General features: G+C 38.4%; 1 protein-coding gene across 2 annotated transcripts in view; it reads left to right on the forward strand.

Moving 5' to 3' along the window:
• The first annotated feature begins 351 nt into the window (after positions 1–351).
• The window catches only part of snapc3 (small nuclear RNA activating complex, polypeptide 3), a 172,673-nt gene continuing 145,080 nt past the window's right edge, over positions 352–27,944 (forward strand). Inside the window, exons 1-2 of one of the 2 annotated variants that reach the window (XM_077232365.1) lie at positions 352–5,965; positions 6,043–6,114. In XM_077232365.1, coding sequence (XP_077088480.1) covers positions 5,724–5,965; positions 6,043–6,114 — 314 coding nt within the window. In that variant the 5' untranslated portion in view covers positions 352–5,723. The remainder of the gene's footprint in view (positions 5,966–6,042; positions 6,115–27,944) is intronic. The other variant, XM_077232366.1, reaches the window with a different exon arrangement.

The following is a 27,944-nucleotide window of genomic DNA, read 5'->3' on the forward strand; positions in this document are numbered from 1 at the left end:
GACGTTAAATTATCAGGGAGATAATAGAAAAGAAGAAGTATTGCTGTCTAGAAGATTAACACACAATTGAAATCAACATGGGCACTTATGGATTTACATGAAAATGGATTATGCGATGTGTGTGGTGTATTTGGAAATGTATGGCATGTGCTTTTTTATATGTAGTAAATATATCGTGATACACAATTTAATAACTTTAAGAAAGGGGAGGACATAATGAAGAATGAAGATAATTTAGGAAAAGGCTTAATGGACAGACATACAGAGCACAACATTTATATGACACGGGTCTAGTGTCTACTTCAGTACAGTAGGTGGCGATAATGTTCCTAAGGAGTTAATCGCCATTAAAAGAAAAAGAAGAAGAAGAAGGAAGCAGCAGCAGCACCCATGAGCAGCAGCCAGTAGTAAATCCCTGGTAGGTGCGCCGGAAAACCTGTGTGTCCCATGCTATGACATCAGTAGCTTGACAGGCTGGAGGGAGGCCTAAAGGAAGAGACATTGGGCCGGGGTAGGTTGGCAAACACTGGGCAGTGACTGGAGCGTTGATGGAAGGAAGTGACGGTAGTTCCGGAAGTGATCCAGAGATGGAAGAAGATACTGGCGGTGGGATTAAAGGTTGTAAACAAAATGAATGGAATTTAGTAGAAAATCGGAAAAGGAAGAAGAGTGTTAATCAAGTATCGGGTACGGATAGTGAGAGAGAAAACCATATGACGAGAAGGAGGAAAGAGGAATATAAGGTAATGATACAATTCATGACAGGGGATATAAGCTCTTTGAATCCTTTAAAACTGTCAAAGGCGTTGAAAGAAACGATTGGAGATATAGAGAATGCTAGGAGATTACAGGAAAGTAAACTGATGCTGGTCTGTAAAGATAGCAATCAACAAAAGAAAGCTCTAGGGCTAAAAACTTTGATGGGACAAAAAGTAAATTGTTCTGTAATGGGAGAGAAAAAATGGATGAGAGGAGTGATCACAGGAATTCCAACTAGTATGTCTGAAGAGGTAATCAAAAAAAGCATATCAGGCGCCTCAGTGATTGAAGTCAAACGACTAAAGTACATCAATAATAAGGAGAAAATGGATAGCTTGTCGGTGATGCTGAATTTTGACGAGGTTAAAATGCCAGAAAGAGTGTTTCTAGGATTTATGAGTTATTCAGTAAGACTATACACCCCTCCTCCATTGAGATGTTACAAGTGTCAAAAATATGGACATGTGGCATCGGTGTGTAAAGGGAGACAACGGTGTACAAGATGTAGTGGTAATCATGAGTATGGGAAATGTGAAGAAGGAGCGAAACTAAAGTGCTGTAACTGTGGAGAGGAGCATAGTGCGGCATATGGAGGTTGTCAGGTGAGGAAGAATGCTGTCAAGATACAACATGTTAAAATTACAGAAGGAATAAGTTACGCTGAGGCCATACAAAGAGTCAAAGGAACAGAACAAAGGAATGCACAACAGAGTGAAGATGAACAAAGAATACAGAGGCAGACCCAAGAGGAAATAAGTAGACCTACTAACTTTATCAATGTAGACAAACTGGCACTTATCACCTTTATGGCGGATGTAATAAATTGCTCAGCACAAACAAAAAGCCGAACAGAGAGAATAAGAATAATAATTAGAGCAGCAGAAAAGTACTTGCAGGCAGAGGGATTAACAGTTGAACAGGTAAATGAGAAATTAAAGATGCAAATAACAAACTCGCAGGCTGCATGTGGAGATGTATAATGGTACTGATAATATTGCAGTGGAACGCAAGAAGCTTAATATCAAATGGGCAAGAATTTAAAAAATATATTGATGGATATGAAGAAAAACCTCATATTATTTGCATACAAGAATCTTGGCTAAAACCTCATTTAAAATTTGTCGTTCCCCAATATACAGTATTACGTAATGATAGGAAAATAATAAATGGTGGTGGTGTAGTAACTCTAATTAAACAAGAAATCGAATTTCGGGAGATAGATGTGAATGGAGAAGTTGAATCGATAGTGGTGGAGGTATGTACAAAAAATCAGAAAATACGAATAATTAATTTTTATAATCCATGTGATAGGCTTAAAGAAGATTTAAGACAAAAAGCTTGTGGTGAGGGAAGTTTTAAATTAGTGTGGTGTGGTGACTTTAACGCACATAATACGATGTGGGGTAGTGAAGTTAATGATCATAATGGAAAAATAGTGGAAAATATTTTAGATGATAATGATCTAGTGTGTTTAAATGATGGAAGAGCAACTAGGATAGATGTTGCAAGAGGTCATCAGTCAGTAATAGACTTAACTATAGTGTCTCAAAGTCTGGCAAGACAATGCAAATGGGAAGTGCTTGATCAAAATACAATAGGTAGTGATCATTACCCCATCAGATGTGTAGTAGGTATAGAAGTGGAACAAAATATAAAACAGGAAATCCCCAGGTGGAAATTTAAAACAGCAGACTGGGAAAAGTTTAAGGAAGTAAGTGAGGCTAAAATGTTAGGAATGATAATTGATAACCAAGAACCAGAGGAATTAAATAATACAATTATTGAGATCATTTGTAGTACAGCTGAGGAGGTAATTGGGAAAAGTTTAGGAGTAAGAAAAGGAAAAAATGTACCATGGTGGACAGAGGAATGCAGTGAAGTAATATCAGTTAGAAATAAAGCGTTTAAAAATGTCAAGAAAACATATTCATTTCAGGATGTAATAAAATATAAGAGATCTCAGGCAGCGGTTAGAAAAGTAATTAGATCTGCTAAAAGAAATTACTGGAGACAATATTGTGATGAAATTGGGGAGAGTGTAGATATAAGAGAATTATGGGGTATGATTAGGAAAATGGGAGGGAATACATTTAATAGGAATATACCTGTAATAATAGATGAGGATAAATGTATAACTATTGAAAGTGAAAAAGCAGAGGTATTAGCAAAAGCATTTGTAAAGATTCACAGTAATTGTAATATATCAGAGGAAATGAGAAGGATAAGAGAGCAAACGATAAGAGAAAATCCTAATATCATGGTCCAAAGAAGGCCCTCTGAAAGTACTATGGAGGAAGTTTTTACATTGTATGAACTAAAACAGGTACTTATAGGTTTAAGAAATTCATCTCCAGGAAAGGATGAAATATGTAATGAGATGATAAAGAAATTATCAGATGTATCATTGAATTTAATATTAAATTTGTTCAATAAAATATGGGAGACAGGAAAACTCCCTTCTTCCTGGAAACATGGAGTAGTTGTTCCAATAGCTAAGCCTGGGAAAGATCATTCCAGAGCAGTTAACTACAGACCAATTGCACTAACATCAAACTTGTGTAAAATCATGGAAAGAATGGTAATAGCTAGATTAAATTACATAATAGAAAATAAAAATCTTTTATGCCCACATCAAAGTGGATTTAGAAAGGGTCGTAATACAATGGATGCTATCATATGTCTAGAATCAGAAATTAGAAAAGCCTTTGTAAATAAAGAAGTATTGGTTGGAGTGTTTTTTGATGTGGAAAAAGCATACGACATGTTGTGGAAGGAGGGATTATTAATTAAGTTGGATAAAATAGGTATTAAAGGAAGGTTATATAATTGGATAATGGATTTTCTTTTCAAGCGTACAATACAGGTCAAGATCGGTTCAAGTTATTCAAAAATATATACAATAGATAACGGTACTCCTCAAGGTAGTGTTTGTAGCCCCATTTTGTTTAATATAATGATAAATGATATATTTTCTCAGGTAAGACAAGGAATAGGTAAATCCCTCTATGCAGACGATGGAGCCATGTGGAAAAGAGGACGGAATGTTAAATTTGTTGAGAAAAGCATGCAGAGAGCAGTAGAGGAAGTGGAAAAATGGGTAAACAAATGGGGTTTCAAATTGTCAGTAGGAAAAACGCAAGTTGTTTGTTTCTCAAAAAAGAAGAGTAGCCCACAAATAAAATTAAAACTATATGATCAAACTTTGGAGCAAGTATCGGAAATTCGATATTTGGGGTTGTGGATGGATTCAAAATTGAAATTTGACAGTCACATAAAGAAAATAATTGATAAATGTAAAAAAGGAATAAATGTTTTAAGATGTCTGGCAGGGGTAGATTGGGGTGCAAGTCGGCAATCATTAAAAAGAATATATTGTGCAATAATCAGACCAGTAATAGATTACGGTTGCATAGTATATAGCTCAGCATCAGCATCCAGGTTAAAGACAATAAATATTATCCAGTCGCAAGCTTTACGAATAAGTTGTGGGGCATTCAGAACATCCCCTATTCCAGCAATGCAGGTAGAAATGGCAGAAATGCCTCTGGATGTTAGGAGGTTACAATTAAAAATGTCATATTGGAGTAATATAAAGGGACACAAAGAGAATCATCCAGTGAAGAAGGTCCTAGAAAAGTGCTGGGAGTATGGAAAAGGAGAAATAAAAAGTTTTGGATGGAATGTAGAAAAAGAAGCCCAGAACATAGAAATAAGTAATATAAATATTAGTCCCACACTGGTAATACCTTCTATACCACCATGGCTTTTCCCTAAACCATATGTAGATTTAACATTGAAAGAAAAGATGCAAATAAAGGAAATATACATAACAAAGAATATAGTGGTGAAACAGCATCTAAATCAGGAATATTTCAATAGTATCCAGATATTTACGGATGGATCTAAGAACCCAGACAATGGACATACAGCAGCAGCAGTTTACATTCCTCATTTTAAATATAGTATTGAAAAGAGAATTACAGATTATGTTTCGGTATATACAACAGAAATGATTGGGATTTTAATGGCACTTCAATGGGTGGAAGAAGTTCGACCAATGGATGTAGTGATTTGTTCAGACTCCTATTCAGTTTTAATGAGTATAAATAGTGGAAAGTCAGCCTCTAGGCAGGATATTTTGTATGAAGTGTTACAAAACTTGTACAGAATATACAGAATAGGAGTAAGTATTTCATTTCTTTGGGTTCCAGCACATGTGGGAGTAGAGGGTAATGAGGAGGTGGATCAGCTGGCAAAGAGATCTTTAAAACGTAATGTAATAGACATTAATGTATCTCTGAGTAAAACTGAAGTTAAAGTATTAATAAAATCTGCTCTAAATAAGATCTGGCAAGAGAAATGGGATAAGGAGACAAAAGGTAGACATTTGTATAAAATTCAAAACAAAGTTGGGGTTGAGAGAAAGAAATACGGAAGCAGAAAGGAAGATTCTATTATATCTAGGCTTCGAATAGGGCATTCAGGACTTAATTACTCATTATTTATTATTGGGAAAAGAGAATCGGGGAATTGTGATAAATGTGGATTGTCAGAAACAGTTGAACATGTGTTGATTCAGTGTTCAGGATACAATAGAGAAAGAAGCAATTTAATAGAAATATTAGAATACTTAGGTATTAATACGTTGACATTAGATAGCATATTTCAAAACGCACAGAAAGAGAAAAGGGTGTATAGTGCTTTAATAAGATATCTAAGGGAAACAGGATTGGTTGACAGGATATAGTTAAATAGATTTTTTTTTTTTTTTTTTTTTTTTTTTTTTTTTGGATAAGTTGCTTAACGCTATTGACGCTTCACACTCCTGTCCAGTTGGTGGCGGTAAATGCACCTTTTTAGCTGGTTTGCCAACCGCCATAAAACTCTTAAAGAAGAAGAAGAAGAAGAAATCCCTGGTAAATCCACAGAAGAAGGTCCTTTGCGATGTCGATACATTGCTTGTTATGGCGGAAGGAAGTAGTTTGATGAGCGAAGAAAATCGAATTGAAAACGTGCCTGCTTATGAATTCATTAACGTAAACTCTAACGACTTTCATATTGGCACGTTTAGAGATTTATGGCTGGATGTGTTAAATCCGGAGGTGTATTCATACTGTAACTCAGGCCCAGAGATTGAGGATGTGGAGTTCATTGAAGAGATGGGCATTGAGCCCAAGACATTGGAGGAACTCAAAATCATCTGCAGGTATAATAGAGAGATTAGTATTTTATTTGAGTTTTATTTATTTTATGACATATAACGTTAACTTACTGTCCTCTCAGTGTTGATTCCCTGAGAAATGGACATGAAGACGCAGACAATGTGCCATCAGATCCTCATCTATCCACACTGAAGTAAGTTAAAGTCTCCAGTCCCAGACCGCAGTAAAGATAACGTTAGTTTGTGGTTTGAAATTCAGATAACATATGGCTATAAAAACGCAGTGCGCTGTAATGTCATAGACATGATTTGTGAAAACAGTTGACGCGGTCCTCCGATCCGAAATCTTTTTTTTTTCATATGTGACTCTTAATTTTATAATTATTTTTTTTTATCCAACTAAGAGAAACATTGTGAAGTTGACCGTTTAGTCAGTTTGATTTACTGACAGAATACGCAATAAACGATTTTGAACGCAACTACCCATTGTTAGAGGGGTATGCAGCAACAATTTTGGCGATTGAGGGGGCGCCAAAATTGTTGCTGTTAATTGTTACATTGTTAATATATGTGTATATATATATATATATATATATATATATATATATATATATATCACACACACACACACACACACATAGCCTATATTAACAATGTTAACAAATAAAAAGTTACAGAATAAACAATATATATATATATATATATATATATATATATATATATATATATATAGCACAGATCTTTAAAGAGAGAGAGATGTGACCCTAATTACAGCTTCCATGTCACCCAGCAGATGTAACTATAGCCTGTATGTCTGACAGCACAGCTAACATGAGTTTCCATGATAAACCAGCTTTATGGCATAAATAATTTTTTCCAGCTTCTAGTCATTTATTGTGCATGCTAACTTATATTTACCAGTTGTTATTTTATTTTAATAAAATTGAGATATGTCATGCATGGGATTGGTACCATAGGGTTTAACCAAAATCTAAATGTAGATATCAGCAATATAATTTTGCATTAGCAAACACTTGCCAGTCTGTTAACATTATATGCAAGCCTCCAAGCTTGGTAGCAAATCTACGGATGATTCCATGGTAAACCAGAGATATTGCATTAGTTGTTTTCCAGATTCTTGTAATTTATTTTACATGCTGCCTTATATTTTTCAGCTTTTAGGTCAGCAACCTCGGTTTTGCATATTGTAAGCTAGCTACAGTAGCTCTGGCTGCTACATTCCCAGTGTTTGCAAACGTTAGTCTGTTAACATGAATATTTGCAAGCCTCCTCCTAGCAAAGAAGTCACACTTTAAATCCTACCTGTTGCCTTTCACCATCCACTTATTTAGCTGCTGTCGCATCCCTTGACATGCCATCTCCTTTTCCCTCTTTCTTTTCATTTTTTTAGCCCCCGACAGCTTTTTTGAGTTTCAACGATAACTCACTACTGTGCTGCTCACTCAGCGCTCACGCGCCCCCGATATACAAGCGCTCGGTATATTACCCTTCTATGTCAAAATAAATTCTATGATGGAATCTTATGAGGGCGCCGGCGCCTACTCTAGCCTGTTAGTCCTCTAAAATTTGTATAACTTTTTTATGTTTAACTTGTATAACTTTTATATACATTTATATAACTTATACAAATTAGATTTTATTTTTTATTTTTTTAACCATCGCTTTGGCGCCCCTATGCGCCACATATAGCGCATACACACTTTTTGCGCCACTGCATCTGACTGTAACTTACATGAATCATTATCAGAAATTGGTCACTAGGGATGTGTATCTTTGAGGTTTTAACTATCTTTGAGGTTTTAACTACTCTTACCGATACTGCTTATCAATCTGGTACAACGCTATTCTTAAAGGTTATTTTTGTATATCAGTGGTGGAAGGCCTTCTCTGCTGGCCTAAACAGAATCAGAATCACTGACAAGACAACACTGAACTGTTAAAGGGATCATGACATGGTTTTGTTTTTTGTTTTATTATGTTCCCTTAGGTGCAATTATAGTATTACTATAGTTTTTTGGACAAAAACGTTTAAAATTGAGTGATTTAATGACCTTTACCCACCCTGTTTCCCATCCTCTGATTCAAACAGTCTGTTTTGGGGGTGTTTCCCCTTTAAGAGTTCGGTGTTAACACCTACTGTTATGATTGGCTAACGTCAGTGCTTACACATAAATTATTAATGCCCCCTAGACAGAACATGTGCGGATTCTGGGGAACTGTTTACATTAGTAGCGGGTGCTGCCGATTGCTTCGTGCGAGGCGATGGCTCTTGCAATGATACAACCGTATATGTTTGAGCCGGAATCCAATGAGGAATCAGAAGAAAATTAACCATCACCACAACAACTAAGAATGGATCAGCCCGTGGCCACATGGAAAGTGTGAAACTATTTTAAATTAAAATGTCATTTGTAACCCGAGACACTTGAAAATGGGTTATTGTTGCGTAATCATCCTATAATTTGCTAACAGTTTAACATTATTTGTCTGAGTGGGTCGGTCAGTTTGACATCCTACATACGGGGCTTGAACATGACGGACTCTGAAAACAATATGTAAACTAAGTAAAAACACTGTGATTATTCATAATGAATGAAACTGCAATTAACGTTTTAAAAAGTAGTTTTAAGATGAAATACATTACTTACAGTGTCAGGGCTCGCAAAATTTGAAAATCGCTGGTAGCCCTTCGGGCAGGCACTCTTCAGATTTTGGTAGCCCGAAATGGATTTTACTAGCCCAAATAGACAAAAAGACAATTTTAATGTAGAAAATTGGTTAGGAGTCAAACATCAATCAAAAACTTTCAAAACACAAATATCAACAATTTGATACAAAATAATCAAATTAGAATCATCAATACAAATATGCATCTGGTTCTAACTGAACTGAAATTTGTGTGACCAGTATGAAACATGAATCAGTCTGTGTATATATATATATATATATATATATATAAATATCGGCTTTATATCGGCCATCGGCCACCCTGCTCTCAAAGATATCGGCATCGGCATCGGCCATCAAAAAACCCATATCGGTCGACCACTAATTAAATTATTCCCAATACTCCATTCTCTTAATTTCATAGCTTTTCTCTTGGTTGCGCTGCTTCCAGTAGTCTATGTTTATGTTAGAGATTTTATCCAATCATATTTCAGCCATCATGTGTTGCCAGGGTCAAAGAAATCTGCCTTGATGCCTTCAGAATCGATAGTGTGGGCGCCTCTAGCTTAAAATGAATGGCAATGAAACTGTTGCTTTAACCAATCAGATAATCAGTCAGATTTAATCAGCCAATCAGATTTTGATTTGACTGCTCCAGGGCCATCTAGCAGCATTTTCACGTCCTCTGATTGGATGGTCTGAGATCTACTAGAAGTCAGAGCTAGCTAACCATATCTGCAGCGAACTGCATACACTAAAGTATATCCCAGTAGATTTAATTGGAAAAATAAAGTAAAAATAGAGCACAATGTACTGGTGTTTTACCTGTATTTTGAATTACACATTGCAGTAATTTGCAACCTAATTTGCACATTGCAAAACTAATTTGCAGTAATTTACACATTGCTGTAATTTGAAACCTAATGGTTGTGTTTTAAGGGTTAATGGAAATTTCCATAAAAATGTTCTGGCAGAAAATTACCAGTACATTTTCCGTTTTTATTTACAACAATCCTAGATTGTGCTGATTCTGACATTAAGTTTGGGTTTTAGGGAGGAACGAATGAGCGCTGCTGTGAAGTAAAGGAAGTTGCGCTAGTTTTTAAAAGTTTTACCTCATATCTTGTTTTTATAATCCTTGGAAGAAAATCAAATTAGATTTTTATCACAGCCCTAAAGTTTAACCATACTAAACTTTTAGTTTTAGTTCTCTCTGCCATCGTCACTATGAAGCAGGTGTTGTAATGTTGTCTGCACTGTAGCCCCGCATGAGAGAGATCTCTCTCTTCTGGATTGCAAATAGCAAAAATACATCACAGACCAATGGTTTAATATTATCGCACATATAAACGGCTGCCAAGATAGAATTTGCAAGATAACTTCTACATAGCAATAATAAATCGCACGTGTATTTTCTTAAAGGGGACATATCATGCTAAATCCACTTTTTTAGCCCGTAAATGCATTTTGTTGTATATTTGGAGTGTTTATAAGTACAGAAAGTTGAAATTAGTCTCTTCAGGTGCTTCGTTGATATCTTTATATGCTGTTTTGGTCATATTTTGCAACCTGTTCCGTTTTTTGAACAATTACGTCACAGTATTTGCAGCGGAACTGCCAAATAAGGACATCGACTCCCGGCCCAACACTTCGAGCAATCCGCCATTTTTATTTCTCCCTGCGATTTTGTAGTACAAGCTCAAGGATGCAGAAGTTACAAGTAGTAAGTCAAAATGTTCGGTTGTTGGATTGACCCACAATTTCATTACACCGTCTCCCAGCATCAGAACCTCTTCGAAGTGCCTGGTTGAGTTTTATTTTTCATGGAAATGTACCTACATCTGTGGGTAAAGTAATTTTTGTGTGCACGAACGAAGCACTTCAAGGATAACTACTTATTCAGGCTCTGGCTCGAACATGTAAGGCTTGATGGACAAGTCTTCCGTTGTTGACATTTTGTTAATAACGTGTGAATAAAAAGTTTCTGTGCCGCTAGATAATCGTATCTCTGCTATCAAACTACAAAAATAGGTATGGGGTGGAGTTGAAACGAGTGTCACCTCTGCAACCTGGAGAGGGGGCGGGGTATTAGTGTCTCATTTGCATTTAAAGAGACCGCACCAAAACGAGTTGCTCTCAGACGCACATCAGAAAAGGGGTAGAAAAGGGGCCTGTGGAGCTTTAATAATGAGGAATTCAGACCCAAGCATTGCAGTGCCGCTTTATATAGACCACAAATGTATGATTTATATGTAAAAAGGAACGATTTAAAAGCATGATATGTCCCCTTTAATTTCCACAGTACTGGCAGCAGAACTGATAGCGTTGGAGATTATTGATACTCCCGTCTTTCATAATTTAGCCCCGGGGCTCATTTAATAGTCACCTTCATTTATAAAGCGCTTTTAACAGTATGGATTGTTTGAAAGCAGCTTTACAGTGATAATCTGTTACGGCAATTTCTATTGTTTCGGCTTTACCACAGCTCTAGGATAAAATTATTGTCCAGCTAAAGTTAGTTTTAATTGATTCACTTCCGTTGCGAAGATCATTAGTTAATTACTTAGGGGCTGCTAACACGACACCGTTCTAACAGAAAAACCCTTAACACGCTCCGGCCGCCCATCCGCATAAAACAGTGCCTGGTGTCTCGAGAACGCACTCCTTGAAATAGATTCGAATGTGCAAAAGATTATCCATTATCTCTGCGCAAACCTCAAAAACTCAAACCTGCGAAAACGCAGACGGCGCGCACATACACATCATGTGTTCAGTCGACTTGCCTGGCTTAAAAATGTATAATACAGATTTTTTTTTGTCGCGTCTGCGTAGCCACATAAAACGGAATTATCCCGACAACGTTTTATCTGTACAGAGGTAAAGGGAAGGAGGCCTTCACATGGGAGAGACAAGTTGACACTTCAGGACTGCGTTGTCGTCGTGTCCAGGCACTGGTCCTTCATCAAATCTGGATACGGCGGACTGCGGAAAACCTCGGGATAACCCGAGAGACTAATATTAGCGTAGACGCCATCCTTCTTATGATGAACCAAGTACATCAGGATTTATGCGAAGTGTTCCCAGTTCCGGCTGATCTAAACTATGCAGCCTAACATTTAATTATAGAAGTCTATGATGTGTTATGTGTGTGCAAGGCCAAAGAGATGTGTTTTTAGTCTAGATTTGAACTGACAGAGTGTGTCTGCTTCCCGGATAATGTTAGGAAGATTGTTCCAAAGTTTTGGTGCTAAATAGGAAAAGCATCTACCGCCAGCAGACGATTTTGATATTCTAGGTATTATCAACTGGCCGGAATTTTGAGATTGCAAGAGATGTGAAGGACTATAATGCGTTAAGAGCTCGCTCAAGTACTGGGGAGCTAAACCATTTAGTGCTTTGTAAGTGATCAGCAATATTTTAAAATTTATACAATGTTTAATAGGGAGCCAATGCAGTGTTGACAGAACCGGGCTAACATGGTCATACTTCCTGGTTCTGGTAAGAACTCTAGCTTGATTTGGAATTGCATAACCAATTTTTTAGAGTGCCGTACCCCTCTTCCACTTAGAATCGCACTGCAGTCACACCTTTTCCATTAAGGGACAATGTTGGCCCCCTTTAATCAATTTTTCCATTTCATTTTTTTAACCTTTGTAATACCTTTAAAATAGAAATAATTCCTTAAACCAATGTTCAATAAATAGGCAATGTTAAAAATCGTTTAATATTGATAAAATATTATATTAAAACAGCCAGTAGCTGGCAGTAACTCATTGTATTTATGTGTGAGTCATCGAGTCAGTCATTGAATCGCACGATTCGTTCAAAGCCACAGATTTCATTGCAAAATAGAGGAATAAGCCTGACTATACTGTTTTAAATGTAGTAAATCACTTAATGTTACCCTTTTGTTTTGTTTTTTAACTGTTGTATAAAATCAATGTCACATTTGAAATCATGTGGATATTAGGGAAACATTGCATCAACATTAAAAACACTGCTGGATATCAACCTGCATTTTGTTAGCACAAACAGCGCAAGCGGCTTGTGACAGAACATAGACCGACTGAATGACACTTCAATTTAAGTTGAAAATCTCAAATGAAGATTTCTGAACTCCAGCTTGTCTGTGTTTTCAGATCACCTGCACTTCTTGAGCAGTGTAGAGAGCGTGCGCGCATGGTTGCCAGCTACTATTGAAAAGACCGGTTAGAAAACAAGTTCTTTTAACAGAAAAGCTCTGATTTGGGGGTTAAATTATTGAATTCTGGCATTTGTTGCCACAGCGGATTAAACTGAAACTTTCCTATTACAGACGACAAACTACACTTGGCTAACGTTACTATCTTGTTCTGTAACTCACTTGCCTAGTAACCATAGTAACGGCGCGCACACTTTCGCGCTTTCTGCTATGACGTGGAGAGCGAGGTGCACTCAACGTTGCATGAATTTTTAGTAACAGTTAATTTTGTTATGGTATGAACTTAATCCTAGTAAATCCTAATAAAGGCAAAAAATATATAATACCTTTGTAACGAAATCCAAGACTTTGTATACCAAATTCAAGGCTTTTAAGGCCTTAATTTGAGATTATTTTTCTATGCTTTTAAGATCCCGCGGGTACCCTGGTTAATGTGTCTTGTCCCCTCACAGTGACAGTAAACTAATTATTAGGCTAACGCTACATTACATGAGTCATGTCACATAGTGGTCTATTTTCAGTTCAAAATGGCGAAAATAGACAAAAGTTTATTAGTGTGCCTGATTATTTTTGTGATTCGTTTAACATTTATGACCTAAAAAAAACTGTCAAATAGGAAATGTTTAGTTTAGCAACTTGCATCTTATCTCGCACTTGACTGACCGTAAACTGAAGCACGTTGAGTCGCTCCTGTCTATGAGTCGCTCTGCTAAAATTCGCGCTGCAAACATAAAACCCGCCTACTTTGATTTGATTGGTCATCTCAAATATTCTGACATTGACGAGCAGTGACAGACCAATGAGGCTCAGATGAACACACACACACACGTCTTCTGTTTGTTCTGACGTGCTTGGCGCCGCTGTGGAAGAACGCGCTGATAACAAGACTGAAGCGAACACGAAGGCTTATCACATATTTAAAGATTGAAAGGGAGAAAACAGGACAGAGTAACTCGTTGGATATCGCTCATATAAATTTTTTTTGACAACGTAGTTAAGGCGGCAGGCGTGTGTTGATTAGGCGGGCGCCTTAGTTTCAAAGTGCTGCAGGAAACCCTGTAGTAGTACAGAGTGAAGAGCAGCGGTCCTAGTACTGAGCCTTGTGGTACACCATACTGAATTTTTGATCGATAAGACATCTCTTCATTTACTGCTACAAACTGATAACGGTCAGATAAGTATGATTTAAACCAGTGGTTCTCAACTCCAGTCCTCGGGACCCACTGCTCTGCACATTTTGTATGTCTCTCTTATCTGACACATTCAGTTCAGATCAAGGAGTCTCTCCTAACGAGCTGGTGATCTGAATCAGGTGTGTTAAATAAGGAGACATAAAAAATGTGCAGAGCAGTGGGTCCCGAGGACTGGAGTTGAGAACCACTGATTTAAACCATAATACTGCAATTCCACTAATGCCAAAATAATTTTCAAGTCTATTTAAAAGAATGTTGTGGTCGATATTGTCAAATGCAGCACTAAGATCGAGTAACACTAATAGAGATACAGCCACGATCGGATGATGAGCAAATCATTTGTGACTCTAATGAGAGCTGTTTCAGTACTGTGGTACGGTCTAAACCCTGATTGAAAATCCTCACAGATATCATTTTTTTCTAAAAAGGAACATAGTTGTGAAGATACTGCCTTTTCTGGTATCTTTGACAGATAAGGTAGATTTGAGATCAGCCTGTAATTGAATAATTCTGTAAGGATCAAGTCGCGTTTTTTTTAACAAGCGGTTTAATCATAGCCAGCTTAAAAGTTTTTGGTACATATTAAAAATGACATGTGACAAAGATGAATTAATGATATTAAGAAGAGGATCTATGACCTCTGGAAGCATCTCTTTCAGTAGCTTAGTCGATATAGGGTCTAACATACATGTTGTCGATTTAGATGATTTAACGAGTTTAGAAAATTCTTCCTCTCCTTTAGCAATGAATGAATCGAATTTTTCCTCAGGGAGACTACAATGCACTGCCTAATGCAATGCTGTAGTAGACAGTTGCATAGTTATAATTTTCTCCCAGATATTATCAATCTTGTAAGTAAAGAAGTTCTTGAATTTATTACTGCTGTGCTGCTTGGAAACGTCTGGGCTAGTAGCTTTATTTTTTGTTAGTTTAGTCACTGTTTCAAATAAATGCGTAGGGTTTTGTTTATTTTCTTCTAATAGGGTTGAAAAATAAGCAGATCTAGCAGCTTTTATGGCCTCTCTATATGCAATCTTGCTTTCCATGAAATGCGAAATACCTCTAGTATTGTTTTCTTCCAGTTGCGCTCCATTTTTCTGGCTGCTCTGTTAAGGGCCCGAGTGTGCTTGTTGTACCACGGCATTGGACTATTTTCTTTCATCTTCTTTAAGCGCAAAGGAGCAACTGTGTCTAAAATGCTGGAAAAGAGAGAGTTAAAAGTTTCCATGGAAATATCAAGTTCTTCTAAGCTATCTGTTTGCTGATATGATGAAACTGATCAGGAAGATTATTAATAAAGCAATCTTAAGTGGCAGAAGTGATAGGTCTAACATATTTGTAACACAGAGTCGGCTTTGCAGCCTTGGCTAAATTTTACACGAGACTAGATAATGATTTGAGTTGTCATTGCTCTGCTGTAGAATTTCAACGGCATCAACATTGATTCCATGCGATGATAAAAGATCTAGAGTATGATTACGACAATGAGTAGGTCCTGATATGTGTTGTCGAATTCCAATAGAGTTCAGAATGTCTTTAAATGCCAATCCCAATACATCTTTTTCATTATCTACATGTATATTAAAATCACCAACAATTAGGACTTCATCTAGCCTAGAAATCTAGACGCACCCTAGCGGCAGCAAACATTTTTTTGCAGCAAAGTGTGGTCTAGCAACTCTCCGTTGGCATTCGAGCTGGAAAAACCAAACTCTGGTCAGGCCAATCACATCGTGTATAGAGTTGGTGGGTGGGCTTAACATAATGACTGCAGAGTTGTGTCGGTTCCGCGTGATTTCCATAGGTGATTTCCCTGCTACTTGAAAACAAAGAAGATGCTGCTGGCGAACAGCGGTCTTTCGAATCGACTTTGGTCGCGACTCTGGATGACTTGGAGTTAAGAGAACGTCACTTAAGTCATTCTTAAGGAGTTAAGAGAACGTCACTTAAGTCATTCTTAAAAAAGGAAGATGTGTTCGGAGTTTTGACGACCGGATACAGTAAAAGTTTAATATATCAACTAGCTCCGCTGGTAGAAAAACGCATGGGACTCACTCAGCCTCAACCGTTCGTTGCTCTGGTTGGTTGTAGCGCTGACGCTGTCCTATTGCATGCAGAGGGAATTTGAAAGACAACCGTTTATCCTGCCCCTCGGATTGAGGTATGCCAATTGTGAGTTCCCAGACCTAACATCTTGATGTAGGTCTGGCTTGCCAGGCTAGACTTTATCTGCAGCCAGTACTAACTCTGATAGAAAACCAGCAAATTCTTTGATAAAGTCTGTATGGTGGCTAGGGCTGCACAATTTGGGGAAAATGTCATATTGCGATTATTGAGGTCAATATTCCGATTGCGATATGCGATTGCGATATAATAAACAAATGGTTTCATGAGTCAACTTGCTTGGTTCTCAAGGAAAATGCACACACAGATTAGTGATAATGCTGAACTGTGTATTTCTCAACTCAAACTAGCAACAACAACTAAATGATTGATAATGATTGATCAATAAGCCATTGATGTCTGGATAAAAATGCCCCCCCCCCTCCCCCCACAATTTTGAACATTAATTATAGCCATCAAACATTACAGTGATTCCGTCATTACAATTGAAAGCTATCAATTTTTTAAAAACATTTATTAGGCTTCAAAAAATATAACAACGTCCTGTATAACAGGTAGGACATACACAGAAATTGAATAAAGTTATCAAACAGTCTCCTGTGCTGCATAAATTTTAAACGATATATAGACTAATCCTTATTAAAGTTACAAAAGTTCTTTAGTCAAGAGCAGTGAGTGTTTTCTCTGTTCCCTTTGTTCTTTGATTAACTTTAACGACAGAGATAATTAGTGGCTACTGTGTACTGTCCCTTTAAGACCAGCTGCTGCTGACAGAGACGCGGATCTCACACCCGCATCATACTCTCAAGTCACAACTCTTTACGTTCATCATAAGACTGCTCTTATGTTATCATGAAGATACTCGACAAAAATACATTTTGGCGTAATTGTGTGTGTTATTGTTCATTCAAGCGCTAAAGAGAACTGTATTCTGGCGTGCTGTCTTGTGCGCACACATGATACTGGCGCACGTCTTTCTGTGAGTCACAGTCCGGACATTCACAGGCAGAGCGCTCTTTTTTTGTCTTGTCGCGCATGATTGATTTAAAAGCATTTGCACGAATAAGAGCGGGATCATGTAACATTAGCCAAATGATGACAAAAATTAACAGATGCTGCGTTAATTGCATTAATAGCCCTGTTTAGGCTATTTTATATAAAATCACAGCATTTTGCGTTATATAATCGCATAGGCTTGACATCGCGATTATGATTGCGATATGATTAATCGTGCAGCACTAATGGTGGCCTGTATTCAGTAGCCAGCACAAATCTCAAACGTGGTTTATCATTTACACTAGATAGTGTTACATTAATCACCAACACTTCAAAAGAATTATATTTAAAACTAGACTTCTCAGTAGAGATGCACTAATTGATCGGCTGGTGATCGGAATTGGCCGATTTTCACATTATCGGCCATGACCGGTGACCAGCCGGTCAGTCTGACATATTCCGATTTTATGCCGGTCAAAAAGAAAAACTTGCCATTGATATACAAGGGATTGCAATAGGCCTGTATGTACAGACAGTATTTGGTACAGATACTTAAATCAGAGAAAATTATTGGGGCGGGTGGATGATTTGTTTTTGGTTGCAGATTCAGGTGACGTTGGAGCTCATCCGCTTACTCTAAAGCAGTCAGACTCTGCCAGGCGTTAACAGCTCGGGGTAAAAACGGCTAATGTGGTTTTTCAAGTTAGTGGTATTACCTTCTGCATATTCTATTTGTGGCTGACATGAGCACACAGCGAGTAGCCAGTCTGTCGGCTTCCTGACCTGAGCCCCAATTAATGTTTGAGCTCTAAGACTATGTGCCATATTACTAGAGAAAAGAGCAGCACCATCCTAGGAGGGATGAATACCTTCTCTTTTCAACAGGTCAGGTCAGCCCCAAAAACTTTTCACATTGTCTATGAATTCTATATTATTTTGCGGACACCATTTAGACAGCCAGCCAGTGAGTGAGGACAGTCTACTAAGTATCTCATCACTCCTGCGAACAGGAAGAGGGCCAGAGCAAATTACAGTGCCTGACATCATACTTGCGAGTTCACATTTTGGTGATCTCCGACTGGTGGACATACCTGCAAACTTGTCGCTTTTCGGCGACAATCGCCGTTTTCTTGGTCAATTGGGTCATTTACGTGAATCGTGTAGAACCGGGGAGTTTTTATTTTGAGGGGGAGGGGGGGGGGGGGGGGGGTCTTAGGCCATTTTTCCTGCTGACCAAAATTTTGTTATTTCAAATGTAGGCGTGTTGCGCGTGGTAAGCGCGCTCATAATCCGCCTGAGCCACCACAACATTGCCCAACATCAAATGGCAAACGTAATGCAAGCGGAACGAAAATGCTCGTTATTGTGTGGTAGATGGACCGTTTATCAGTTTGGACCAAAGTAGCGCGAGCCGATCTTGATCAAGCGACACTGTTACTACACAGCGCTAATAAGAGATCCAGTAAAGGAAGCATTAGAATTTGCCACAGAAGTAATACCATCGCTGCGACTCCTGCAAGATCTAGTGAGAAACATTCACATTTCTCTGTTATTAACGGATCAAAGAGCACTGACGTGGAAACCAGGAAGAAACATTGTGCCATGAATTAACTATCCAGTGTCCACAGATCAGCAACATTCACCATGGATTAACTGTAGTAACACTAACTGCAACCATGGAAGTTTGGCAGGAATAGTAGGCTATAATGCCTTCAAGTAACATTACGTCGGTTTTATTTTGACTTTATGAATACAATTGCTGCCCTCAAACTAATCTGAACTAAAATAAACCTTTGTTTATAACTACTACAATATTACATTTCATTTTTTCCAAGGAGCTGTTTTGTTTTATATGCTCCTAAGAAGAGTCAATTAGCTCCAGAATTGCTCAAAGTAAAAAAAATATCATACTTTATGATGTTATGAAATTATGAACTTCAAATTATGAAGTAATTTGTAACTGTAACGGAATACATTTTTAAAGTAACCCTCCCAAGCCTGATCATTAGTGCCGATGTGAATAATAATCTTAGAGAATTTTCGATTAGCATTAGCCAGCATCTTTAAATTTGCTTTGATGTCAGGCGCTCTGGCTCCCAGCAAACATGTGACTATATTGGCTGGTGTCTCTATTTTCACGTTCCGTGTAATAGAATCACCAATAACCAAGGCACATTCAACAGGATTCTCAGTGGGCGTTTCACTGAGTGGGGAGAACCTGTTTAATGTTGTAATCGGAACGGAAGAGCGGTGTTTTGTCCCACGACTACAGTGTCTCACGGTCACCCAATTGCCCTGCTGCACGGGCTCTACAGCCGGAACCGAACAATGTACAGAGTTAACTAAGCTAGTCGCATCCAAAGCAGTATCTAAAGCCCTTGCACTCTTGAGCCCAATTTATACTTCTGCGTTGAACTTACGGCGTAGCTACGTCGTAGGCTGTGTTTAGCGCGCGTACCTAGGCCTGTCACGATAACAAATTTTGCTGGATGATAAATTGTCCAAGAAATTATTGCGATAAACGATAATATTGATAATAAACAATAATATTGTCGTTCTGAGACCATTTTCATCTAAAATAATGATAATGGCATAATAATGCAGGTACACCTTTTCAAAGATCAAACTTTTATTTCTAAAGACTATTTAAATTAACAAAACAACCAAAAACAATAAAAGCAATGGACTCTGTCTCTGTTAACAAAAAATGCACTTACCAATGTGTGACTTCCGTTCACACCGAGAATCATATGAATCATGTACTGTGTGAGCATGTGTCTCATATGAGTATGTGCACTAGTCTGTGTGTGTGTGTGCTCGTCTCATATGAGTATGTGCGCGGACAGTTTGTGTGTGTGTGCTCCGTCTCATTGAGTTTGTGTGTGTGTGTATGTGTGTGCGTGCACTCGCGTCTGATATGAGTGTGCGCGAGTTTGTGTGTGTGCGCGCGTCTCTGTGTGTGCGCGCGTCTCATATGTGCGTGGAGAGTTTGTGTGTGCGCGCATCTTGTTCTCGTGTGTGTAGAGTTTGCGTGTATGTGCGTGAGCGACTTTAGGTGTGTCGTTGTGCATTTCATATGTACTTGTTTGAGTATTCAGCAGTATACATGTATGTTTGACTACTTAATATATGTGTATGCAAGTGTTTCATATATGTGTGCGTGAATTAAGTTTGATTTAAGCCCTAGACGGCGCCTCATATGAGGGTGAAAGAGCGCGCGCGCGAGAGATAGGGACGCGCTACGGCGCTCTGCAATCAAATACGATTGAAAATTAGCTCAGTGGGAAAAAAACAATAATAATTTAAAAAAAACATTCGAAAATCAATGTGTGGCAGTCAGCGTTGATATTGACATCCAGTCTCTTTGGTAGAGAGAGAGAGAGAGAGAGAGAGAGAGAGAGAGAGAGAGAGAGAGAGAGAGAGAGAGAGAGAGAGAGAGAGAGAGAGAGAGAGAGAGAGAGAGAGAGAGAGAGAGAGAGAGAGAGAGAGAGAGAGAGAGAGAGAGAGAACAAAACAAGCATGCAAATGGAAATTATCGCGGCCGGAAAAATTATCGAGCTCATTTTCTTTTATCGTGCGATTAATTGATTTATTGATTATCGCGACAGGCCTACGCTTACCCTTTGACGTACCCTGACGTGCACCTTTCCAAAAATGTAACAACGCGTCAATTCTACGCGGATGCAAGCGCTGTGATTGGTCTGCTAGAACCCCTCCCTCGGGTTTCACATGCTCCCTCTGCCCTGATGGAGCCTGAGAAGTTTCGAAACAGCGCCACCTAGTGGTAACATTTATTTTTCAAATGCTTATAACTCTGGGTGTGTTTGACTTATTTTCACGGGAGTCATCTCGTTAGGTTCCTGAATCCTTGCCGAGTCCACAGATACCAAACATGCTAGGTTTCGTCTCACGGTTTGTGTAGCGTTGTGATTTAGTGCTTAAAAAACATTTGTCGATATCTTCGAAACCGTTAGTCCGATCAAGACGAAACCATCGTCAGAAGTTTGCAACCATAGCTCGCTAACGATATGTTAATACCCAAATGTCAAAATATTGATAGTAAGTGGTAGTAAAATTCAATCAAAGTCACGTGTCAGTCATTTTTGACGTGTTTTTTCATATAAATGTCTATAACTCCGAAGTGAATTGAGATATTTTCACCAAATTTGGCGCACACATGTATGGGCTCATTCCGAGGACACATGAAAAAATTGTGAGATTTTGCCTCTTGGTGGCGCTAAAATAGAACAAAACATGAAATTCCCATTGACTTCAAGACAGTTTTGTGATGTAAAATGCTATACTTAAAGGGTAAGTTCGGCGTTTTACAAGTAAAGCCCTGTTTTAAGATCGTTTCTGATGAAATCGAACGGTTAAGATTAAAATTTGGACAAATGCTGCTGTCCCGAAAATTTTAGGTTTTTGTGTTAGCACCCCCACACCTATACAATGGTTTCATAGGTGCATTGGAACAATAGTTCATATAAATGCATTAAACTTTAGTTTACAAAGACGTGAAACTCACTGAGTGGTCTGGGGTGTTCACTGATTTGCTCAAGCAAAAATCGCTGCAAAAGATGCTTTTTCCAACAGTAATTTTCCTTTGCCTATTGTAATGACTAATGGTCTTAATTGATTCCTTGGGTTATGCTGAAAACAAAGACACCAATTTTGCCAAAGTCAGCCAAACTTCCTGTCCGCCATCTTGATTTTCATTAAATACCTACTTTTTCAAACTCCTCCTAGACCTTTTGTCCGATTTTCACCAAAATCGAATCGTATCTTCTCCAGACCGTGTCGATTAAAAGTTACGGATTTCGTGACGATAGACGAAACCGTTTTCGTATACCGCAGCAGCAAAGTTGAGGCATGTTGCCAAGATTACTATTAAGTCTTTATCTCTGCAATGCCTTGACATTTTGACACCAAACTTTGTATGTGTCATTGTCACCTCACTCTGACCACATCAAATCGATTTCATAACTGCGCCACCTATTTGTCGAAAGTGATAAACCATTAAATAATTTTAAAAGTTACTGTATATATGATTTTTCAGCAATTTTGCCAAAATTCTCTTAAAATGTCTTTAATTGCTCCTTGCTGCAGTTGGTCTGCCACTCCCAGCCATGATGGCATCTGTTGCCGCTTGTTGCGCTTGGCCCCAGTAATGGCTGCTTGCAGCTATATTTATTATGATTATGATTATTATTATTATTCCGACAGGGCGTCTATGGCAGCCCATAGAACCGTTTGCGGGAAAGTTGTTTTGGTTTGACATTTTGATAGAGGACAGTACCAACATTAAATACGCCAATTTTGGTGTCTCTAACTCATTCCCTCTAGCGCCACCACCTGTTCAAAATTTCACTTTTTTATGCTAATAACTTGTGAGCCGTAAGGCCTATCAACAAAATTCTTTTATCCTCTGATTCCGGAGCTCATGGCGATTCGATTGCACCCTATGACGTCATTTTCCGTCACAAAAATATGGCCGCCATTTTGAAATGTTCAAAAAATCTACTTTTTCGAACTGGTCCTAGACGGTTTGTCCGATTTCCACCAAAATTGCACCAGATCATCTTCAGGCAGTGGGGACCAAAAATCTTGGAATTCAAGTTCATTCGTCAAACCGTTTTCGATAAACGCACAAGCAAATTTTACGTATCGCTTGCAACAACAGACGTAAGGCTGTATCTCCGCAACGCTTTATCGTATTGAGACCAAACTTGGTACATGTCATCACAAGCATTACCTGAGGCTACATGCTGCGTTTCGGCGCAGCGCCACCTACTGGTCCGGAGATACAGAAAATGGCTATTTTTGCTTATAACTTCTGAATGGTTTGTCCAAAAATCATAAAAGTGGTCTCGTTAGATTCAGGGCGTCATATCGAGTCGAGTGATATCCAATTTTCCCAGATAGGCCATTTTGGCTGTCAGCCATTTTGAATTATGTGCTAAAATGCTGTATTTTCTGAACGCATGAATGAATTGTTACGAAACTTGGTATGGGTCATCAGTACGATGCCCAGAAGGAGCCTGATAGGTTTCGAAACAGCGCCACCTTGTGGTACATTTTATTTTTCAAATGCTTATTACTCTGGCTGTGGTTGACTTATTTTCATGGGAGTCACGTCGTTAGGTTCCTGAATCATTGCCGAGTCCACAGATACCAAACATGCTAGGTTTTGTCTCACGGTTTGTGTAGCGTTGTGATTTAGCACTGAAAAAACATTTGCCGATCTCTTCGAAACCGTTAGTCCGATTGAGACGAAACCACCGTCAGAAGTTTGGAACCATAGCTTATTAACCATATTTATGGTTTATATCCCAAATGCCAAAATATTGATAGTAAGGGGTAGAAAAATTCAATCAAAGTCACGTGTCAGTCATTTTTGATGTGTTTTTCATATAAATGTCAATAACTCCGAAGCGAATTGAGATATCTTCACCAAATTTGGTACACAGATGTATGACCTCATTCTTAGGACACATGAAAGAAATTGTGGGATTTTGCCTCTTGGTGGCGCTATAATAGAACAAAATGTGAAATTCTCATTGACTTCAATACAGTTTTGTGATGTAAAATGCTATACTTAACAAATGCATTGCTGTAAAATTATGAAAGTCAGAATTTGCCATCCCCTGAAGGTATTCAAAAGATTTTGAGACAGCGCCACCTTTTGGTCAAAAGTTAGTTATATTTCCAAAAATGCTAATAAGTTTTGAAAAAATATGCCTTTTGTAATGACACTGGTCTTAATAGATTCCTTGGGTCATGCCGAGAACATAGATACCAAGTTTGACGTATTTGGACGAACTTCCTGACCGCCATCTTTATTTACTTTCAAAACCTTCTTTTTCGAACTTCCGATTTTCACCAAAATCGAATCATATCATCTCCAGACTATGCCGACTAAAAGTTATGGATTTCGTGACGATAGACGAAACGTTTTCGTAAAACCGCAGCAGCAAAGTTGAGGCATGTTGCCAAAATGACTAATAAGTCTTTATCTCTGCAATGCCTTCACATTTTGACACCAAACTTTGTATGTGTCATTGTCACCTCACTCTGACCACATCACATCGATTTCATAACTGCGCCACCTATTTGTCGAAAGTGATAAGCCATTAAATCATCTTAAAAGTTACTGTGTATATGATTTTTCAGCCATTTTGCCAAATTCTCTTAAAATGTCTTTAATTGCTCCTTGCTGCAGTTGGTCTGCCACTCCCACCCATGATGGCATCTGTTGCCGCTTCTTGCGCTTGGCCCCGGTAATGGCTGCTTGCAAGCTATATTTAGGGGCCAAGCACCGAAGGTGCGGAGGCACCTATTGTATCTGTTCCCGTTCTTATTAGGGGCCAAGCACCGTAGGTGCGGAGGCACCTATTGTATCTGTTCCCGTTCTTATTAGGGGCCAAGCACCAAAGGTGCGGAGGCACCTTTTGTAATCGCTGGCGTTCTTCTTGTTATTATTATTCCGCTCTTGGAGTCTATGGCAGCCCATAGAACCGATTGCGGGAAAGTTGTTTTGGTTTGACATTCTGATAGAGTACAGTCCCAACATTAAATACACAAATTTTGGTGTTTCTAAGTCATTCCCTCTAGCGCCACCACCTGTCCAACGTTTCACTTTTATTTTGCTAATAACTTCTGAACCGTAAGGCCAATCAACAAAATTATTTTTCCTCTGATTCCTGAGCTCATGACGATTCGATTGCACCCCATGAAGTCATTTTCCGTCATAAATATATGGCCGCCATCTTGAATTTTCTCAAAAAGCTACTTTTTCGAACTTGTCCTAGACGGTTTGTCCGATTTGTACGAAAATTGAACCAGATCATCTTCAGGCAGTGCTGACAAAAAGTTATTAAAATCAAATTGATTAGTCAAATCGTTTTTGAAAACGGAGCCTGAGGAGCCTGAGAAGTTTCGAAACAGCGCCACCTAGTGGTAAAAATTGTTTTTTCAAATGCTTATAACTCTGGGTGTGGTTGACTTATTTTCACGGGAGTCATCTCGTTAGGTTTCTGAATCCTTGCCGAATCCACAGATACCAAACATGCTAGGTTTCGTCTCACGGTTTGTGTAGCGTTGTGATTTTAGCGCTTAAAAACATTTACCGATATCTTCGAAAACGTTAGTCTGATAGAGACGAAAGCACCGTCAGAAGTTTGGAACCATAGCTTGTTAACTTAATGTAATTGCCCAAATGCCAAAATATTGATAGTAAGGGGTAGTAAAATTAAATAAGTCACGTGTCAGTCATTTTTGATGCGTTTTTTCATATAAATATCTATAACTCCGAAGCGAATGGAGATATTTTCACCAAATTTGGCACACACATGTATGGGCTCATTCCGAGGACACAAATTTTTTTTGAGATTTTGCCTCTTGGTGGCGCTATAATAGAACAGAACATGAAATTCCCATTGACTTCAATACAGTTTTGTGATGTAAAATGCTATACTTAACACATGCATTGCTGTAACATTGTGAAACTCAGAATTTGCCACCAGCACCATCCCCTGAAGGTACTCAAAAGACTTCGAGACAGCGCCACCTGTTGTTCAAAAGTTATAATTGAATATACAAAAATGCTAATAACTTTTGAGAAATATGCCTATTGTAATGACACTGGTCTTACTAGATTCCTTAGGTCATGCCGAGAACATAGATATCAAGATTGACGTATTTGGACGAACTTCCTGTCCGCCATCTTTATTTACTTTCAAAACCTTCTTTTTCGGACTTCTCCAACACCATTCTTCCGATTTTCACCAAAATCAAATCATATCATCTCCAGACCATGCCGACTAAAAGTTATGGATTTCGTGACGATAGACGAAACCGTTTTCGTATACCGCAACAGCAAAGTTGAGGCATGCTGCCAAAATGACTATTAAGTCTTTATCTCTACAATGGCTTCACATTTTGACACCAAACTTTGTATGTGTCATTGCCACCTCACTCTGACCACATCAAATTGATTTCATAATTGCGCCTCCTTTTTGTCGAAAATAAACCATTAAATTATCTTAAAAGTTAATGTATATGACTTTTCAGCCATTTTACCAAAATTCTCTTCAAATGTCTTTAATTGCTCCTTGCTGCAGTTGGTCTGCCACACCCACTTATGATGGCTTCTGTTGCCGCTTCTTGCGCTTGGCCCCGGTAATGGCTGCTTGCAGCTATATTTATTATTATTATTATTATTATTATTATTCCGACTGGGCGTCTATGGCAGCCCATAGAACCGTGTCCGGGAAAGTTGTTCCGGTTTGACATTCTCATAGAGGACAGTCCTAGCAGTAATTGCACCATTTTTTGTGTCTCTAACTCATTGCCTCTAGCGCCGCCACCTGTCCAAAATTTCACTTTTATTATGCTAATAACTTTTGAACCATAAAGCCTATCAACAAAATGCTTTTTTCATCTGATTCCAGAGCTCATGACGATTCGACTGCACCCTATGACGTCCTTTTCCGTCATCAAAATATGGACGCCATTATGAATTGTTCAAAAAAACTACTTTTTCGAACTCGTCCAAGATGGTTTGTTCGATTTTCACCAAAGTCGCACCAGATCATCTTCAGGCAGTGGGTACAAAAATTTGTGGAATTCAAGTTGATTCGTCAAACCGATTTGGATAAACGCACGAAAAAATTGTATGTAGCGCTTGCGAAAACAGACGTAAGGCTGTATCTCCGCAAAGCTTTATCGTATTAAGACCAAACTTGGTACATGTCATCACAAGCATGACCTGAGGCTACATGCTGCGTTTCGGCGCAGCGCCACCTACTGGTCTGGAGATACAGAAAATGGCTATTTTTGCTTATTACTTCTGAACGGTTTGTCCAAAAATCATAAAAGTGGTCTCGTTAGATTCAGCGCATCACGTCGAGTCAAGCGATATCCAATTTTCCCAGATAGGCCATTTTGGCTGTTGGCCATTTTGAATTATGTGCTAAAATGCTGTATTTTCTTAACGCATGAACAAATTGTTACGAAACTCGGTACGGGTCATCAACACGATGCCCTGAAGGAGCCTGAGAAGTTTCGAAACAGCGCCACCTAGTGGTAAAATAAATTTTTCAAATGCGTTTAACTCTGGGTGTGTTGACTTATTTTCACGGGAGTCATCTCCTTAGGTTCCTGAATCCTTGCCGAGTCCACAGATACCAAACATGCTAGGTTTCGTCTCACGATTTGTGTAGCGTTGTGATTTAGCGCTTAAAAAAAATTTGCCGATATCTTCGAAACCGTTAGTCCGGTCGAGACGAAAGCACCGTCAGAAGTTTGGATCCATAGCTCTTTATCTAATTTGGAATGCCCAAATGTCAAAATATTGATAGTAAGGGGTAGTAAAATTCAATCAAAGTCACGTGTCAGTCATTTTTGACATGTTTTTTCATATAAATGTCTATAACTCCGAAGCGAATTGAGATTTTTTTTTACCAAATTTGGCACACACATGTATGGGCTCATTCCGAGGACACAGGAACATTTTTTGAGATTTTGCCTCTTGGTGGCGCTATAATAGAACAAAACATGAAATTCCCATTGACTTCAATACAGTTTTGTGATGTAAAATGCTATATTTCTCAAATGCATTGCTTTAACATTGTGAAACTCAGAATTTGCCACCAGCACCATCCCCTGAAGGTACTCAAAAGATTTCGAGACAGCGCCACCTGTTGGTCAAAAGTTAAAATTAATTTTCCAAAAATGCTAATAACTCTTGAAAAAATATGCCTATTGTATAGGGCTGTAGCGATACACTAATCTCACGATACGATACACGATATTCAGCTCACGA

The sequence above is a fragment of the Siphateles boraxobius genome, unplaced genomic scaffold (genome assembly GCF_051911475.1).
Source record: "Siphateles boraxobius isolate OS27281-9 unplaced genomic scaffold, OSU_SipBor_1 17, whole genome shotgun sequence".
NCBI lineage: Eukaryota > Metazoa > Chordata > Actinopteri > Cypriniformes > Leuciscidae > Siphateles > Siphateles boraxobius.